Raw genomic sequence first — 20,901 nt, 5'->3', positions numbered from 1 at the left:
TCAGTGGATAATGAAGCAATTAAATCAGAGAAACCTGAATTACAAAATCATCTTAAGGAAACTTCCTACCCAACCACTCTACAACTTACTATGGTCTGAGATATGAGATAAAAACTTTCACTGAGTTAAAACTGCTGAGATTTTTGTAGTTGATCTACAGGAGGTGAAGTTTAATAAAATTATGCCTTAAGGGAAAAAATCAGCTGAAATTCCCAAAAGGAGCTCGATAATGACAATATTTTCAAATATTGCTGTATTTCCATTCATCTATTAGTGGGATGGAATGGGTCAGTGTAGTAAAAATTATCTCAGATCCATCAGTAAGTTGATAATTTTAATAAGCACCTAGTTTTCTTTAAAATGTTGTTATCTATGAGCAACTCATGTACTTAAGATGGGAAAAGGTAAAAGGCACAAAGTTACACAGAGACTTTAACAGACACATGAATATCAGATTACTTAACAGATGCTTAGCTTCATCTTTTTGTTATACCAGTCAATAGATTACATGAAAAATTCAACAAGTTTTTTATTAAGATGTAAAATCAACTGTTATTTTTAACCCACCATTTGTATTTTGTCAGTAATAATGAGGGAAAGAAAACACAAGTCTTAGACTGAATATTAGAGAACATAAAATAAAGTGATTCCTCCTGTTTTCCCCTTTAACTCCCAGTATTCTTGGCCTCTTTATGATGTCACTTCTCAACATCATTAATTTGAACTTACAGGGCTTAAGTCCTGGCAAATCATAGGTGGGGGAAATGTCTGTACCAAGATTGTAAGTCCTCTTGTGAAATTTGATGTTTTTAAAATAACTGAAATGTTATAATTAGCCCTGTATTTACCCTCTTTAGAGTAAAGAGATGCTTGCTATATTATTATTATTCATTATAAACAAGAGTATGTATTTAGCAGACACATACATTCTCAAGCCATTACAGAGGTTGTTTTGATATAAAAATTAACTAGTTCATTCATTTCAGTAAAATACAAACATAGCTTTGGATAAGGCTTTTTCAAAGTGATTCTTCATTCATTTTTAGCATACTGTATTTTCTAAAACAGAAGAAAATAACTCATAGTTCTCATTCAGGGGAACTACCACTTCCTTAGAGGCCATTTGGAAACTTATGGAATTTTTTTTTTTTTTTTAAATGTCACAGTGACTGAGGAGTCTACTGACCTTTAGAGAGCATGGGTCAAGGGTGTTAAAACTTCGGTAATAATTTATTCTTGAGAAATACTGAGTTTTGCAAAAGTACTTTGCAATGAAAAGTAGATTATCCAGACAAGGGAAGTTTGATGATAGTAGTTTCCTTATGCATAATTTATGTTGTGTTGAAATGATACGGGGAAAGAAGACCTTCAATTATATAAGCCTTTTTTACTATGTAGGCTTAGAATAAAGGTGAAGGCATAGAACTGTGAAATAAAGGGAAACTGTAACTGGTTTTCCCTTGGACAATACTTTTAAAGGAAAAACACAAACCTTCAAACTAAACAAAATGGCCTTTAATAGGCACTGGTGCTTGCTTCATTACAATGCAATCAGTACTTTAATAGACAATCACCAGTGAAAGGATTCAATGCATTTGTAATGATTAAAGGCTGAGGGACTTGCTGATAATTACAAAACAATCTGCACTCTGGCATATAGCATGACAGAATTACATTGTATACTAATTACTTTAAAATGTTTAAGCACAATAAAATATTGATGGCATTACTATTATCATGAGCACTGCACAGATTTCCAAGAACTTCAAGAGTTAGAAACATATTTTTGGTTTTGTGACTATTTCTTTATGTTGTTTTCTGGCATAATTCTAAAACTCTCATTTTATCATAGAAGGAAACTATGGTTAAATTCATAATCAAATGGCCTCAAACACACAAAAAATTCCTTAATAACAAATTCTCATATTTAACTGGATTCAAGTGGCCACTTCCAGTTCACTTAACAGAGAATCTGAGATGCAGAAATTATTTCCTACTTTGTTTTTCCTCTGAATGCTATGACAGGACCTTAATTTTAGACTTAAATTTCTATGTCATGGCTATCAATTTATAGGTGATAAAGAAAATACTCCTTTTTGAGTTCAGTTTTCCCTCTCTTCACTTACTGTTCTTTAATACTCTTGTTCATCCAAATCTCAGTAACTCCATTTGAGTGCTTCACTTTTTCTTGCCTTTTCCTCCTACTCAGGTTGTGTCAATCAACTCAATTCTTCCATTTCTAATGGTGAATCTAAGGTTTCTGAAGGAAATAGGAGAGGTTTTCACAAAGACTGGGTTACCTCAAAATCTAAACTTTTTAAACTTCCAGTATTAGCTTCTGGATCACAGATTCACTGCCCTTTTTTTTTTTCCTTGAGTTGCATTAATTAGGTCCTCTCTTATCATCTTGCCTAGGAATTCACCTTCATATAGAATAAAGTTTATGAGCCCTAGCACTACTGACATTTTAGGAAGAATAACTCCTTACTGGTTTGAGGAATGGGGAGAGGGTAGGGAGGTCCTTGTAAGTAGTCAGCAGCATCCCTGCCTTCTATACCCTAGATGCCACTATCAGCACTTGTGTGTGTACAATCCCCCCCACCACGTCACCCCCAAATTGCACACAATTGTGATAAAAATACCTCAGGCATTGCAAATGAACTGGGGTAAGGGATTCATAATAAGCGCAGGTTGAGAAACACTGCTCTAGAAAATGCTAGAAAGAGACAGGAAATCTCACCTTAAGGCAGTTGACCTTTGCTTTAAAAAAGAGACCCAAAAGGCAATTGACCTTTGCCTTAAAAAAAAGAGACCTCTACAGCAAATGTAAGAGTGACTCAGGCCCCAGTCAGTCCCTGGAAAATCTTCTTTAATATTTACTTATACTTGTACTTCTGTAAGATATATTTATACATAAAGTACATAAGAATTTTATGGTTTTAATTGCCATTTAGCTGATGTAGAATCCCCAAATCCAAAATCAACTGGCAGGATATCCTGTGATACTCACACATAATGATTATCTGTAGCCATTTTACTATTAAAATCAAACTTAATTGTGGAATGTTTTTAAAATGTTAATTGTTTAATTTCTATAAATGGAAAAATTAGAAAATAATTAGAAAGGAAAAATTAGAAAATATAAGTTTAAGAAAATAGTACAAATTTCAATAACAAAAAACCTTTAGAAATAAATTTATGAAAATATATGCAAGACATATATAAGAAAACTAAAAATTTTCCTCAGGGAATTTTTCAAGGAAAGTTTTTTTTTTTTCTTTTCCTTCCTTAGATTTTATTTATTTATTTGACAGACAGAGAACACAAGCAGGAGGAGTGGGAGAAGGAGAAGTAGGCTCTGTTGAGCAGAGAGCCCAATGATTGCCTCTGTGGGTCTCCATCTCAAGACCCTGGGATCATGACCTGAGCTGAAGGCAGAGGCTTAAGTGACTGAGCCATTCATGTGCCCCATAGGAAAGTTTATATATATAAGTTTATCCGTATAAACTTATATATATAAATATATAGATATAGATATTTTTATTATATGTAATAAATATATATCCTCTGATCCAAAGATATCCTTTGGATAACGAGTACCTACTAGAACAGCTAAAAGTAAAGATTAATGATACCAACAGTCAGCAACAGTGTGGGGCATCTGATCAGTTCAGCATTGGTGGTGGGTATAAAACGGTACAACCACTTTGGAATAACACTTGATATTTTTTAAAATAAAGTTGAACATACACATGTTACATGTATGATTCAGCCTTTCCACTATAGCTTAACCAAGAGAATTTCATAAAAAGACTTGGACAAAATATGTATAGCAGCTTTATTCACAATAAGCCAAAATTGAAGTAACTCAAATGTCCACCCACAGGAGGATGGAAAAATTCAGAGTGGGGTATATCATGTAATGGAATACTGTTCTGCAATCTAAAGGAATGAAATATTCATATATATATAACATGGATGAATAAAAAATACATTGAAAAAATCCAGAAACACAAAAACACATACTGTATGATGTAATTTTTATGAATTTCAAGCATAGGCAAGGCTGTCTGTAGTAACTTAACAGCCTTTTGTGGAGGAAGGGCAGCATGGATTGACTGGAAACTAGTACAATGTAACCCAATGGTGTGGTTGAAAATTTCTGTGTTTCTTAAGGTTGTTTAAATCAGGGTTACTGATAAATGTTTAGTTCTCTTGAATTTTCAACTGAAAAGAGTTTATAGGACCCCAAAATAGCCATGATCTGAATACTCTAGTCCTCACTCCCTATGTAAATTTACATGGCATAAGTAATCCAATACATTTAACCTTTAGAAATAAATAGCATTTTGCCACTCTTTCACCTAAATCTGGTTCTGCTGGTGAGAGCATCTCTCCCTTTACCTCTCCAGGACAGTCAAGAGATTTTCTAGATCAGGATACATTTAGATACAATTTTTGAAGTTTCTCATTAAAAATAACAACAAAAACAAAAACAAAAACACATCATCAGCATCCTTTATTATTTGTTTTTCTTTTGAGAATATTGTCTAATTTAATTATTTGAAAAGAAAGGGGCGTCTGGGTGGCTCAGTGAGTTAAGCCTCTGCCTTCAGCTCAGGTCATGGTCTCAGGGTTTTGGGATCCAGCCCCACATCACATAGGGCTCTCTGCTCAGCAGGGAGCCTGCTTCCCCCTCTACCTCTGCCTCCCTCTCTGCCTACTTGTGATCTCTCTCTATCAAATAAATGAATAAAATCTTTAAAATTAAAAAAAAAAAGAAAAAAATCTGCAAAAAGTTAAAAAGGTTGTCTTGGTCTCTATTTCATTGATTTCTGTTCTGGTCTTTATTATTTCTCTTCTCCTGTTGGGTTTAGCCTTTCTTTTTGTTCTTTCCTCAGTTCCTTTAGGTGTAGAGTTAGGTTGTGTATTTGAGACCTTTCTTGTTTCTTGAGAAAGGTTTGTACTGCTATATATTTTCCTTTCAGGATTGCCTTTGTTGTGTCCCACAGATTTTGAACCATTGTGTTTTCATTATCATTTTTTTCCATGAATTTTTTCAATTCTTTAATTTCCTGGTTGACCCATTCATTCTTTACAGGGATGCTCTTTAATCTCCATGTATTTGGGTTCTTTCTAAATTTCCTCTTGTGATTGAGTTCTAGTTTCAGAGCACTGTGGTCTGAAAATAAGCAGGGAATGATCCCAATTTTTTGGTAGCAGTTGAGACCTGATTTGTGACCCCAGATGCGATCTATTCTAGAGAATGTTCCATGTGCACTAGAAAGACTGTGTATTCTGTTGCTTTTGGATGGAATGTTCTGTATATATCTGTATTGTTCATCTGGTCCAGTGTGTCATAAGGCCTTTATTTCCTTGTTGATGTTTTGCTTGGATGATCTGTCCATTTCAGTGAGGGGAGTGTTCAAGTCCCCTACTATTATTGTATTATTGTCGATGTGTTTCTTTGATTTTGTTATTATTGGTTTATATAGTAGGCTTCTCCTACGTTAGGAGCATAGATATTTAAAATTGTTCTATCTTCTTGTTGGACAGACCCTTTGATTATGATAGAGTGTCCTTCCTCATCTCTTATTATAGCCTTTGGCTTAAAATCTAATTGTTCTGATATAAGGATTGCCACCCCAGCTTTCTTCTAATGTCCATTAGCATGGTAAATTGTTTTCCACCCCATCACTTTAATTCTGGAGGTGTATTTGGGTCTAAAATGAGTTTATTGTAGATAGCATATTTATGGGTTTTGTTTTGTTTTGTTTTTGTTTTTCCTGTTCTGATACCCTGTGTCTTTTGATTGGGTCATTTAGCCCACTTACATTCAGGGTAACTAATGAAAGAGATGAATTTAGTGCCATTGTATTGCCTGTAAGGTGACTGTTACTGTATATTGTCTCTGTTCCTTTCTGGTCTACTACTTCTAGGCTCTCTCTTTGCTTAGAGGACCCCTTTCAATATTTCCAGTAGAGCTGGTTTGGTATTTACGAATTCTTTCAGTTTCTGTTTGTCCTGGAAGCTTTTTATTTCTCCTTCTATTTTCAATGATAGCCTAGCTGGATATAGTATTCTTGGCAGCATAGTTTTCTCATTTACTGCTCTGAATATATCATGCCAGTTCTTTCTGCCTGCCAGGTCTCTGAGGATAAGTCTGCTACCAATTTAATATTTTTGCCATTATATGTTACAGACTTCTTATCTCAGGCTGCTTTCAGGATTTTCTCTTTGTCATTAAGACTTGCAAGTTTTACTATTAGATGGTGGGGTGTGGACCTATTCATATTGATTTTGAGGGGGGGTCTCTGTGCCTCCTGAATTTTGATGCTTGTTCCCTTTGCCATATTAGGGAAATTCTCTACAACAATTTGCTCCAATATACCTTCTGCTCCCTTCTCTCTTTCTACTTCTTCTGGAATTCCAATTATTCTAATGTTGTTTCATCTTATGGTAGCACTTATCTCTTGAATTTTCCCCTCGTGGTCCAGTAGTTGTTTGCCTCTCTTTTGCTGAGCTTCTTTATTCTCTGTCATTTGGTCATCTATATCACTAATTCTCTCGTCTGCCTCATTTTTCCTAGCAGTAAGAGCCTCCATTTTATTGCACATCATTAATATCTTTTTTGATTTCAGCTTGGTTAGATTCTAGTTCTTTTATTTCTCCAGAAAGGGCTTTTATTTCTCCAGGCAACGTTTCTATAATATATTCCATGCCTTTTTTGAGCCCAGCTAGCACCTTGAGAATCATCATTCTGAACTCTGGATCTGACATATTACTAATGTCCCTATTGATTAGGTCCCTAGCCTTTGGTACTGCCTCTTGTTCTTTTTGTTGTTGTTGTTGAGTTTTTCTGCCTTGTCATTTTATACAGATAAGAATAGATGAATGAGAGAATAAAATACTAAAAGGGTGGCAAAGACCCCAGAAAAATGTGCATTAACCAAATCAGAAGAAACCCCAAATCATGGGTGGAAGAAAGGGGGTAAAAAGAAGTTCAAATTTTTTTTTTTTAAAAAAAGGAAAAAATGATAAAGGAAAATATAGATGTTAGATTGGTGAATGGAACAGAGCCACCCACTTAATTTTGGGAGTACTTTAGTCTCTTAGAAGAAACTACCTTCCAAAATTTTAAGAATGAAATATATATAAATACGGGTAAACACAAGGGATGGAATATGACTGTAAAGATGAAAATTTTTTAAAAATTCTAAAAAAGAAGTTGATAAGATAAGTTGGTTGGGAAAAGAAAGAAAAAGAAATTGTAGAGAATTTGCTGAGGCTAGAGACTAGAACAAAGCCCTGTGGTAGATTTAGGGTATATTTTTATTAGAAGTTGTATCCCAAAATTTTTTAGAAGAAAAAACCCTATGTATATACAAAAAATAAAGTTAGATATAATGAAGGATAAATATAATAATAAAGGCTCAAAAAGATTTTTTTAATGGAAGGTATTGTTAAGATAAACTCATTAAAAAACGTTAAAAGAGGGAAAAGTTTAAAAAATTAGATAAAAAATAAAATTTAAAAAATTAACTTTGCAGTCTAAAGAATCATGGGGTGAAAGCCATGAATTCCATGCTTTGCTTCCTCTTCCTCTGGAATTCTGCTGTTCTCCTTGATAAGAGAGCTTGACCTTGGCTGGATTTCTTTCTGATCTGCCAGGGGAGGGCCCTGTTGTAATGATTCTCAAGTGTCTTTGCCCAAGGCAGAATTGCACCATCCTTGCCAGGGGCTGGGCTAAGTAATCTGCTCTGGTTCGCTCTCAGGAGCTTCTGCTCCCTGAATGCTTTCTGTAGAGTTTTGGAGGATGGGAATTAAAATGGCAGCCTCCCAATTTCTGGCCCGGAGGACTGGAGGGATTGGGGCTCCACTCCTCAGTGCAAGGTCCTGTTGGATTTGTAGGTGTTCGGAATGGTTTGATAAACTGTCTAGCTGATCTCCTGCTACCTAATGTCATCTCAACCTGCTACTTCTCTGCCATCTTGACAATTTGAAGGTTTTTTTTTTTTTTTTTAAGATTTTATTTATTTATTTGACAGAGAGCAAGATCACAAGTAGGCAGAGAGGCTGGCAGAGAGTGAGAGAGGAGGAAGCAGGCTCCCTGCTGAGCAGAGAGCCCGATGTGGGGCTCGATCCCAGGACCTTGGGATCATGACCTGAGCTGAAGGCAGAGGCTTTAACCACCACCCAGGCACCCTAGGTTGTTCTTTTTTGATATAACTGGTTTCTGAATTAAGGTCTCTGGATACACACACACACACACACACACATAAAATAACTAATACTTCATCTTAACCAAGGTGAAATGGAAAACAGATGCCACAGAATCTGTCTTCAGGAGCAGTGCACACATCCTAATATTTCCATATCAATATCAGTATCTCTGAGCCTTTTATTTTTAAACTCAGGATTCTTTTTTATTCTTTTAAAAACTTTTTATTTGAGCATAGTTGACATAGTTTCAGGTGTACAGCATTATGATTGGGCAAGTTTATACACTGAGCTTTGCCACCAACAAGTATAGCTCCTATGTGTCACTATAAAATGAATAGTATTATAGCATCACTGACAATATTTTCTATGCTGTACCTTTCATTTCATGACTTATTTATTCCTTAACTGGAAGTCTGTATGTCTCACTCCCCTTCACTCATTTTGCCCATCCATTCAATCCTCCTCCCATCTGACATATCAGTTTGTGCTCTGTATTTATAGGTCTGATTCTGCATTGTGTTTTAGATTCCATATATGAGTGAGCTTTAAGTAAAAAAGGTACCCCTTAACATTGTGGAATGTCATGTATTCATGATGTAGAAAGGGTGCTGGGTTTAGGTTTTCCTAAATAAACATTTGAGATCATAATGTAGGGAGACATCAGGGACTTTTTTTTAGGACAAAAATCTATTTTTATATTACTACTGGACAAGGTGTGTGGGGTTTTTTGTTTTGTTTTTGTTTTTGTTTTTTTCCTTTAAAGGAGTAAACAAGTAACTGCCATTTTTTTTTCTTAATCTGAAAAAATATAATCTTAGTACAGAATACACCTGTCCTTACTTTTACCTTTAACTATATCTGTGGTACATTTTAAAATGTATAATAAATTCAAAGTATAAGGACTCTCAACAATGTGGTATCTCCTTCTGTTTTATATGAAAGGAAGCAAGTATTGCTTGAAGACACTTTATCCATTTGAGGAAGATGTCCTCTATCTCTAGTTTTCTCAGAGTTTGTAATTATGAATGTTATTTTTTCAAAAATTCTTCTGTACATCTTGAAATGATCAAATGAATTTTATTTGTTATTTTCAGTATTACATGGGTTGATTTACACATGTTAAACTAATCTTACATTCCACAAAGTAAATCTCAATAACCATGATGTCTGCCATTTTATATCATTGTTCAGTAAGATTACTTAGGAAGGTAAAAAATTTTTGTGTCTGTGTTAATGCAAGGTATTTGTCTATCATACTCATTTCTGGTAATGTCTTTAAGAAGTTTTGGTGTCAGAATTATTTATATTGGTCTCAGAAATGAGTTGAAACATTCTCTTCTTCCTCGTTTCTGAAAAATTTGTGGATTTACTAATTTTCCTTAACTTTTAATAATTTATCAGTAAAACTGGCTGGGGTCTGTTCTTTTCTTTCTGGGAAGATTTTTGATAATGGATTCATTTTATTTAATAATTATGAGTCTAGTCATATATTTATTATTTAATCATGTGTCTGTTTTGCTAAATTAGTTTTACAATGGAACTCATCTATTTCACTCAAGTTGCTGAATTTATTGTTATAAAATTATTAATAATATTCCCCATTATGCTTTAAAATCTATGTAATTATAAAAGTTACATCAGTCCTGATATTGGTAATTTGTGTTTTCTCTTTATCAGTTCTACTAGGAGTTAATAAATCTTAAAAATCTTTACAAAAATCAAATTAGGGATTTTTTTACTCTAATTTTTTTCACTTTGATTCTGTCTTAAAGATTTATTGTTTATTCTAACTTTGAATTTATTTTGATATTTTCCTGATTTTAAAGCAAGGATTTAAAACACTGTTTTAGGGGCATCTGGGTGGTTCAGTTTGTTAAGCAGCTGTCTCTGGCTCAGGTCACGATCACAGCATCCTGTGATCCACTCCCACATCCTGCTCCCTGCTCACAGGGAAGCCTGATTCTCCCTCTCTCACTCCCCCTGCTTATGCTTACTATCTATCTGTCAAATAAATAAAATCTGAAAAGACAAACAAAAAACACTGTTTTAGGGGCACCGGGGGGGCTCAGTTAGTTATGTATCTGCCCTTAGCACAGGTCATGATATGGGGGTCCTGGAATCAAGCCCCATGTTGCACTCCATATTTAGTGGGGAGTGTGTTTCTCCCTCTCTACCTCTACCCCCAGCTCATCCTCTTTCTTTCTCTCAATTAAATAAAATATTTAAAGAAAAACAATTTTAAACTTTTTAATGTAAGACATTAAATCTATTAAGTTCTCCTCTGAACTTATTGCAGTATTCTGTAATTTTTGATTCTATGTTATTATTTAGTTGCTTCTTTTTTATGAGTTGTGATTTTGTTTGACTGCTGGTTATTTAGAAAGAACTATTTTTTAAAAAAAATTTGGGTATTTTCTATATAATTTTGGTTTTGATTTCTAATTCAATTGTTTGGTGATTAAAGAACATGACCTAGGGATTATATAAGGAATTAATGGATCTGGCCTATGTATAATGTTTTAAATCTCAAATTTAATAATATTGCTTCATGAACTTGAAATATTTTCTCTTTCAGAGTATTTAAAACAGAGATGTTCATAACCATGATTGCACATCAAAAACTTTTTAGGAGTTTATAAATGTATATTGGCTAGATCCAAACCTAGAGATTTAGATATGGTAAGGCAAGTAATTTTTAATGCATGCTCTCAATTAAAAAACAACAACTGTGTGAATGGAGCTAGAAAATATTATGCTTAGGTGAAAGGAGTCATTCAGAGAAAGAAAAATACCATATGATTTCAGTCATATGTGGATTTTAAGAAAAAAAAAAAGCAAAGAGAGAAAGAGAAAGAGAGGCAAACCAAGAAAACAGACAAAACAGAACAAATTAATGGTTACCAGAGGTGAGATGGGTGGGGTAATGGGTTAAATAAGTTATGGGGATTAAGGAGGGTACTTACAATGAGTACTGGGTGTTGTATGGAAGTGTGGAATCATATTATACACATGAAATTAATATTATACTATATGTTAACTAATTGGAATTCAAATACAAAATTTTTAAAACCACTGGACTAGACAACATTTTGGTCAATATATCCCAAATTTTATTCAATTAAAATCACTTAATTTTTTAAAAAGATTTCTTCATTTGAGAGAGAGAGAGAGCATAAGCCAGAATCCCAAAGCAGGGCTCAATGCCAAGACCCCAAGATCATGACTCCAGCCAAAATCAAAAGCCAGATGCTCAACCAACTAAGCCATCCAGATGCTACCATTTTTTAAAAGATTTATTTATTTGAGGAGAGGTCAAGGGGTCAGGGGGAGAGGGAGAGGAAGAGCGAGAGAGAGTCCTAAGCAGACTCTCCACTGAGCATGAAGCCCCATGTGGGGCTGGATCCCATGACCATGAGATCACAACCTTAGCTAAAACCAAGAGTCAGGAGGCCCAACTGACTATGCCACCCAGGTGCATCAAAATCATTTAAATTTTTACAGAGTGACAAAAATGTGCCAAGTATTGTGTTGAGAAATAGAGCCTAAATAAAGATATCAGGGTATGTATTTTAATGTACTTTATTCCTCAATTTTTTTTTCAATTTTAGTATAGTTGACAATGTTATATTAATTTCAGGTGAACAACATAACAATTAGGCTTCTTTATATATTATGCTATACTCATCACAAGTGTACCTACCATTTGTCAACATACACTATTACAGTGTCATTGCCTATATTCCCTATGCTGTGCCTTATATTCTCATGCTTTAGTCATTCTATAACTGAAAACTTCTATCTTCTACACCCCTTCACTACACCCCACCCCCCCACCCCCAGCAATCATCACTTCTCTCTGTTCCTGGATCTGGTTCTGCTTTTTATTTGCTTGGGTTTTGTTTGTTTGTTTAGATTCTACAATGTACTTCTTTCTTAATACTTACATAATGTCAAAATAAGTAAAATACTATGTGAGCATGTGTGTTTCTGTGTGTGTAAGCCCAAAACTCACATGTGATCAACAGGGCTTTATTTCTGTAATATAATGGGATGTTGTAAAATAATACTTCTCTATCAGATCTTAATATATGTTTCCATTACAAATCAATAAAATGAGATTTTAAAATTCATGTTTGTGAAAATAAACAAGTTTGCATAGTAGTAAAGCAAATAGAAACTTTTAAATGAAAAATACCTTACAACATAGTTTTATTTCTCAGCATTCCTAGAGAACAAAAATTTAAAAAAATATTAGAATCTGTTCTTTGGGTGTTGCCGGGGGGAGGGGGTTGGGGAGAAGGGGGTGGGATTATGGACATTGGGGAGGGTATGTGATTTGGTGAGTGCTGTGAAGTGTGTAAACCTGGTGACTCACAGACCTGGGGATAAAAATATATGTATATAAAAAATATATGTTTATAAAAAATAAAAAATAAAAAAAAAAAAACAAAAAACAAAAAAAAAAAAAAAATATTAGAATCTGTATCAACACTTATGGTGCACAATGACAGACATAGACACATACACAACACACACATTTGTTTACAGACATAAAGGTATGCCATTGAATGATCTGGCTTTGCTTAAATTTGAGAATATTTTGAGAATCTCATTTTGCTTAAACAATGCTTTTAAAGTGATGTCTTTGCCAAAATTCAATTGCAAGAAAATTTGGAACATGAGATAGAGAAAAATAATTCAACTATGAATTCACAATTTAAAAAAAATCTTTATTTCACATATGGCAATTTGATAATTTTTAAATGTTTCTATCTATTTTAGTTATGTTGAAGTTTGTGCTAAAACCACACATTTACTCATCTGTTTTTTCTAGGATCAAGTAATCTTACATAGTAGTAGAGATCTGAAAATTCAAAATATTACTCTAGTTGGTGATGGCAAGTGCTTACACTTGATCATTATAATAATGATCATTAAATACAGTGATTGTATGTAAATTAATTAAAACATTTCCCTCTTATTTTAATAGCCAAAAAATAAACTTTGGAACATATGATAACTACATTCCAGGTAAGAAAAAATTCAATATTTATTTTTGAAATATGATTAATTTTAGGATTAGGATTACTTTTGTTTTTAAGATTTTCTTTATTTATTTGACAGAGAGCTAGAAAGAGGGAGCATAAGTAGGCCGAGTGGCAGGCAGAGGGAGAGGGAGAAGCAGGGTCTCCACTGAGCAGGGGGCCTGATGTGGGGCTCCATCCCAGAACCCTGGGATCATGACCTGAGCTGAAGGCAGCCATTTAACTGACTGAGCCACCCAGATTAAGATTACTTTCAAGGATAAATGATTATTATCCTCTATTCAAGGTGACAAAGCAGTAAGTAGCTCATGGAATATCATTAAAAATCAACTTTCTCATGGACTTGGCAAACATTTTCTAAAGATACTTTGTTTTTGAATCCAACAAAGTTTAAGCAATATATTCAGCAACATAAAGCTGTTATGTTAGAAATCATACATGTTAGAAATCACACAATCAGATACTCTTATATTTGAAAAGTAGTGTAGAAACTGGATAAACAATTCACCCATGTCTGCAATGACTTCCACTACATTCATGACAGATATATCTTCCTTATAAAAATTCACCAATTTGATGTTGAAGGAATTCATATACCCAACAGTTTTCCCTCATATATTGAGCTTAAATATGCCTTTCATTCTGTATATGTTCTCATTGATCCTGTTTTTAGGAGATACACAAGAAAGGATATTATCTCTTACATGAAGTATTATACTGCACATGTTTAAGTGAAATGAAAAATCTCTCTCACTCGCATTGGTACCCCAAACATCTTTTAACTATTTTATTTTTAACCATTTCCTTATAGTTTCCAGGAAACTTTTCCCTCACAGTCCCAATTCTATAGGTACACTGTATTTATAGTTTACTTCATTAATATGCCACTTATAACAACAGTGAAGTTTCTATGTGTATAGCATTTGCTCCTATACCTTGGAAAATTGCTAAAGGAAGCTTAATCAGTAACATTTAGAATCAATCATATATTTATTGAATATTTTAAAACAAGTACTGTCTGTGCTAAGTATTTTCGAGGCTACTGAAGTGTAGTTATCATGTTTTCTGATTTCAAAAAAACTGTATTCTAACCAAAAGGGATCTAAAGCAAAAATCTAGACTGGGAGAGATAGAAGATTAAAAGAGGGCACGTATTCCATGGAGCACTGCTTGTGGTGCAAAAACAATGAATTCTGTTATGCTGAAAAGAAAAAAACAGTAAAGAACTTTTTTGCATTTATGTTACAGACCATATTAGTTTCACAATAATTATATAGTTTTCTATAAAACTGATCAAAATAGAAAATAAATTTTTATTTTAATATATTGATAGAGAATTTCAAACATAACTAAATGAATGAAGCCATAATTTGTATCATTTGTTCATTCATGAAATCTATTATCTTACTGTCACTTTAGTTCTGATGAAATTTTATTTACTCAAGAACATTTAATGTCTTCTTATTTTAGTCAGTGAATTAAGCAAAAAATCATGGAATCAGCAACACTTTGCCCTGAGATTTCCCAAACCACCAAGGCCAGGAAAAAAAAGAAGATCAAAACCATCCCAACTACGAGACAATGCAGTTCCTGTGAGTATTGGAAGGATCATGTAATTCTACTAGTGCTAAACCTGTGAAAACACATTTTATAGCTGTTATGTGCTATAGATCAGCACTGATCAATGGGATTTCTGTGATGATAGAAATATTTTATGGCTTTATATTCCAATGTGGCTATTGGACATTTAAAATGAGGCTAGTGTTGGAGTGCCTGGGTGGCTCAGTAGGTTAAGCCTCTCCCCTTAGCTCAGGTCATGATCTCAGGGTCCTGAGATCTAGCCCTGCACTGGGCTCTCTGCTCAGCATGGAGGCTTCTTCTCTCTCTTTCTCTGCCTGCCTCTCTTGTGATTTCTGCCTACTTGTGATTTCTCTCTCCCTGTCAAATAAATAAAATCTTAAAAAGATAAAATAAAATAGGGCTAGTGCAACTGAGGAATTGAATTTTATATCTCAGTTCAATTCAATTCAATTGTGGCTTTTAAATACCATATTGGAGAGCACAGTTAAAGGTAATTCAAATTCAATACATGAAGGAAGTAGATATTTTTATTTGCATTTCATCGTATAAACCTTGTCCCCTTATTTCATATTTCTTTAGTAACACCACAATATAGAAAATATGTGTCCAAGAAGCACAAAATTCTGGAAATCCTAATGTTACAGTTAGTATGAACATTCAGAAAATATACCCTCCAGCTGGGGAAACTCCCTCATTAGAGTCATGGGATTATATTATATCTTGATAATGTTTTAATGCTTCCTCATTTTATGTAATATATCATTCAGGATTCTGAATATTAGAAGTATTTCTCAATGTTTCTAGAGTCATCATGGGATATGAGAAGTTTTTTTAAAAAGTTTCACAATATAAGACTATCATCAACTCTTGCTTATTTTAGGGAATGTTTACAATTAGTAGTGATCCTAGCTTATTCTGTCATTTCACACTCTTTGTTTTTCCTTTCTTTCTTTATTCAATTTATTTTTCCATTGTTTGTTAACATCACTTCCAAAGTTTGTTACTTTTGCCCTTGAGATTTTGCAAGCACTTGGTTAGAAGTTGAAAAAAAATGCACCATTCTGCACAAAGTTATGTGCATCAAATGTTACAGCTTTTATTATTGTAGCTTCCTATCTGATAATACTCAATTTATATTTTGCTTAGTCAGAATTTCAGGTTTTTCTTTTAACTACAGGTAGCATTTCAAATTCCAGAGACCTTGAATGTGATAATAGAGACCAGGACATGCCGGAACAGGAAACTATTACACTTAGTTTCTGAGTTAGCCTAGGAATGGAAAGTGGGCCAGATATTTTTTTGGGGGGGCAGGGGCAGATATTCTAAGAATTTTTGAGAACACCAAGGTGGGTGGAAAGCCTTTTCTGATTGTGAAGAAAGATTCTGATATGTCATTAGTTAGTCCTCACTATCAATTTTAACATAATGGCTTGAGGGAATTATGAAGATCCTCTATATTGAAATGGGCCCACAATGAGACATGACTACCCATTAGTCCAAAAAAGAATGAAATTGGAAAAGCAGAGTAAACTATGACATCTACAATTTATCCACTATTTATCAAAATCTAAAATCTTTTAATGGTTGAAGTTAAAATGCATTTGGTATGTGGTAATAAAAGCTGTGTAACATACAAATTGTTCATTCTTATTCTAACCAATATTCCAGATATATGATTCAGAAAAAATAAAAGAAGTTTCTAAGCGACCGTTATGGATGCACAGTTCTTTAATGAGAATTTCTGAGAGACCATCTGAATATTTAGCTGCCAGGAGGCAGCGTCCATATAAACCAACCCATCAGCCAAAAGAAGATACTAAGGTAACAGATGCAGAAAAACCTATATATCCAGAAACACCTAAGAAAGGTAAAGAAGACAAGCAAGAAGACACGAAGGACATATCAGAGTCAGAAACAGAACCCACAGTTTTAAAGGAGCCAAAAATAACTAAGAAAGAGTCAAAGAAAGATAAAGATATAGAAACAGGAACTAGAGATGAAAAAGATGTTGCAAAAACAGATGCCAAAAAAGAAAGAAAAGCTTCAAAGGAGGGTAAGGAGTCAGGTACAGAATCTGAAGATGAAAAGAAAGATGTCAAGAAAGAGAAGAAAGCCTCAAAGAAGGACAAGGAGTCAGGTACAGAATCTGAAGATGGAAAGAAAGATGTCAAGAAAGAGAAGAAAGTCTCAAAGAAGGACAAGGAGTCAGGTACAGAATCTGAAGCAGAACAGAAAGATGTCAAGAAAGAGAAGAAAGCCTCAAAGAAGGACAAGGAGTCAGGTACAGAATCTGAAGCTGAACAGAAAGATGTGAAGAAAGAGAAGAAAGCCCCAAAGAAGGGCAAGGAGTCAGGTACAGAATCTGAAGATGAAAAGAAAGATGCTAAGAAAGAGAAAAAAGCCCCAGAGAAGGACAAGGAGTCAGGTACAGAATCTGAAGATGAAAAGAAAGATGCTAAGAAAGAGAAGAAAGCCTCGATTAAGGGTAAGGGTTCAGGTGCAGAATCTGGAGATGAAAAGAAAGATGCTAAGAAAGAGAAAAAAGCAAAGGACAAGGAGTCAGGTACAGAATCTGAAGCTGAACAGAAAGATGCCAAGAAAGAGAAGAGAGCCCCAAAGAAGGGCAAGGAGTCAGGTACAGAATCTGAAGATGAAAAGAAAGATGCTAAGAAAGAGAAAAAAGCCCCAAAGAAGGGCAAGGAGTCAGGTACAGAATCTGAAGCTGAACAGAAAGATGCCAAGAAAGAGAAGAAAGCTCCAAAGAAGGGCAAGGAGTCAGGTACAGAATCTGAAGCTGAACAGAAAGATGCCAAGAAAGAGAAGAAAGCAAAGGGCAAGGAGTCAGGTACAGAATCTGAAGCTGAAAAGAAAGATGACAAGAAAGAAAAGAAAGGCTCAAAGAAGGGCAAGGAGTCAGGGGCAGAATCTGAAGATGAAAAGAAAGATGCCAAGAAAGAGAAGAAAGCCTCGATGAAGGGTAAGGGGTCAGGTGCAGAACCTGAAGATGAAAAGAAAGATGCCAAGAAAGAAAAGAGAGCCTCAAAGAAGGACAAGGGATCAGGTGCGGAATCTGAGGATGAAAAGAAAGATGCCAAGAAAGAGAAGAAAGCCCCAAAGAAGGGCAAGGATTCAGGTACAGAATCTGAAGCCGAAAAGAAAGATGCCAAGAAAGATGCCAAGAAAGACAAGAAAGCCCCAAAGAAGGATAAAGGGTCTACAGAATCTGAAGATGCAAAGAAGGATAAGGATGGGAAAAAAGATACAAAAAAAACAGGAGAGAAAGATGACCAATCGAAAGACAAGAAAGATGCAAAGAAAAAGGGGAGTAAAAAAGGTAAGAAAGATGAAAAGAAGGCCAGTGGGACAGATACTGAATCAAAGGATGGTGCCAAAAAAGATGCCAAGAAGGATGCCAAGAAGGATGCCAAGAAGGATTCCAAGAAAGATGTCAAGAAGGATGCCAAGAAGGGCAAATAAACCTTGAATAATAATTCAAAAGCATTTGATAACAATTTTAGTAGTCTGAAACTGAATATGAGTGACAAGGGAATTCAAAGAATCAAATAATTTTTTTTAAATGGGGCAAAGAAGAATATAAAGCAAGACCCAGAAAAGCATCACAAAATATAAGAAAGATATGAAAAATTAAAAGTGATGAATCATTGAAGGACTTGGATGATACCTATGATAAGTTTGGGGATATGAAAGATTCAATGAAAGATCCCTAGAAAGGTTCAAGGAAGAATATTCAAATCAGGATGCAGAAGTTAATGACACTGGATCTGTGGATAAAAAATAAATAAAGACTCCAAAATAATCCAAGGAGGCAGATGTTCAATCTACAGAATCAAATAGTCTGAAGCTGCATCCACAGATTTAAATACCATAGGTGTAATGAGAGAATCAAAAAAAAAAAATCAGAAACTGCACTTGCAAATAAATACAAATACAAATTGAAGGTAGCATTTCTTTAAAAAGAAAGAGAAAATATGGTTTCCTTGTGAACCTATACCACCATCCCTGAAGTATAAACAGCCATAACCAGGTTGATGGATGTTGAATGTTCCACTTCCAAGCCAAGATAAACATACTTGGTAAGTTAGTTTTGTTTAATAATAAGCCAAATTGGATTAAACTATAACTGAGTCAATTTAAAGTCTGAATTGAAACCTGCCATTCTTATAAAAATCTGTGGAATCTGTTCACTATGTTTTTATTGGAATTTGGCAAAATGCAGTAGCATTTACTTTGTGCTTTCTTATTAACAAGAAATTACTTGTGAATTTGGTGAGAATACATTAGAATGAAGACCTTAAAAGTATCAATGAAAAAGTTAAGTAGAACTATTTATCATGAGCGAGGAGACTGATTTATGATACATCTTAACTTTAACAACTACTTACTTATCAAGATATTTTTTTTCTCCTCAAACAGAAAATAGTAACCAAGTTCTCTCCATTTAAGACAGGATGTAAATCAAAAATTTCCAAATTACCAACATATGTAAATTGAAACAAGGTGAATTAAAGAGATGCCTTGTAAATTGCTAATACATATGCAAAACCAAATTCACCAGCATTCAATAGAGTCTAATAGAGTGAAAGCATCTACATATTATTTAGATGTGAAAACTATTTATTTTATATCTTTATAACTATATTAAACTCTCTTGTGATCCATAAGTCCTATTAATGTGAAGAGAAAAAAAAGAAAAACATAATGCAAAATGCAAAACTCTTCAAATATCCAATTAGTAGCAATTAAATCTCTTTAAAATTCTCTCAGATAAACTCAACATTGTTGCAGAACTTGCTAAGTGATTTTTTTTCCCTTTCATCTCTCCCAGTATAAATTCTGGATGTAAAATAAAGCTTCTCCTTGATACTCCTAGTTCCACATGTTTTCAAGAACTAGATTTATATGAATAATGAGGTATAATTGTTACCTGCCCTTAAAACATTGGCCCCTGTTACCCTACATCAACTCCTGAAGGATTCATGGCCATTTGTAACTTATGGTCTTTGAGGTGGCCCTACCTTGCAGATCTGAATCAGCTGTAATGACAGAGTCAAATCCTGCCCCAATATTCTCTCCCTCTTGCAAGAACTCATTCTTCCTTTCTCTCTGCTTGTAAGTAAAATTATATAGTCAGATTTTCAAAATTTTCTGGAAATGCTAGCATCTTTCTAAGGATTTAGAGATTCATTTAAAAGCCTCTATTCCTCTAAAAAAAAATCTCTTAGATTATTTTCTAATATGATATTCAAAAATCAAGTTTTAGATTAAAATTTAAGGTATAGTTTTAGAATAACTGAGCTCCTAACTTTATTATTCTATCGAAATGCATGAAGGTCCCCCCAACCTTTTGGAGTTCCAATTGCAGTGCCCTTCTTTTCTGTCTATATATTTCTCTAAAATTATTCCATTCTATTCCCATGGTTTTATACATCATTCTTTTTCTGTTGAAACCTAGTGATTTTTCCACTCAATTCCAAAAGCATTTGTCTAAATATTAAGTTAAAGCATCTGCTTGAATGTCTTCCAGACATCTCAAAATTAACAGGTCCCAAAGAGAACTCAAACCTGTTTTCTCCATCCAAAACCATTTTCTCCAGGTTTTCACCAATTCAGTAAATGATGCTGACATTAAACTTCAATCTAAATCTGGTGGGTCACTCATAATTCTTTCTTTTTCACCATGTTTATCTATTGCTGAGTCCTGCCTGGCTACCACCAAAACATTTGAATTGATCTACTTCATTCCATTTCTATCATTTCTACACTAGAAGTCCAATCAGCATTTCTTTTCACTTGGAAATCCCAAAGCCCCCTAAATGCAGGGAAAGCAGCCTACTTCATCGTTGACCACCACCCAACATCTCATTCTCAACACAGAAATCATGTTCCTTCATTACTCTGAATCTTCTAGTATATTGGTGTTACATTTAACATAAACTTTTCTTTTCTCTAGCTTTAATAATCTGGCTTCTGACTGCTTATCTGCCTTCATGTGGTAGCAAAATTGCCTATCATGCTGTTGTCACACTGGATT

At 34.2% G+C, this 20,901-nt stretch overlaps 1 protein-coding gene across 1 annotated transcript in view; it reads left to right on the top strand.

Annotated features, from left to right (window-relative positions):
• Positions 1 to 720: 720 nt before the first annotated feature.
• CYLC2 (cylicin 2) overlaps positions 721 to 20,901 on the top strand; it is a 33,470-nt gene continuing 13,289 nt past the window's right edge. The window contains exons 1-4 of the mRNA XM_059143029.1: positions 721 to 781; positions 13,214 to 13,254; positions 14,739 to 14,860; positions 16,518 to 18,943. Of these exons, the coding sequence (XP_058999012.1) occupies positions 765 to 781; positions 13,214 to 13,254; positions 14,739 to 14,860; positions 16,518 to 18,326 (1,989 nt within the window). The 5' untranslated portion in view covers positions 721 to 764 and the 3' untranslated portion in view covers positions 18,327 to 18,943. The remainder of the gene's footprint in view (positions 782 to 13,213; positions 13,255 to 14,738; positions 14,861 to 16,517; positions 18,944 to 20,901) is intronic.

The sequence above is a fragment of the Mustela lutreola genome, chromosome 12 (assembly GCF_030435805.1).
Source record: "Mustela lutreola isolate mMusLut2 chromosome 12, mMusLut2.pri, whole genome shotgun sequence".
Taxonomy (NCBI): domain Eukaryota; kingdom Metazoa; phylum Chordata; class Mammalia; order Carnivora; family Mustelidae; genus Mustela; species Mustela lutreola.
The sequence above is the reverse complement of the archived record's forward strand: the minus strand, read 5'-3'. Positions and strand labels throughout refer to the sequence as shown.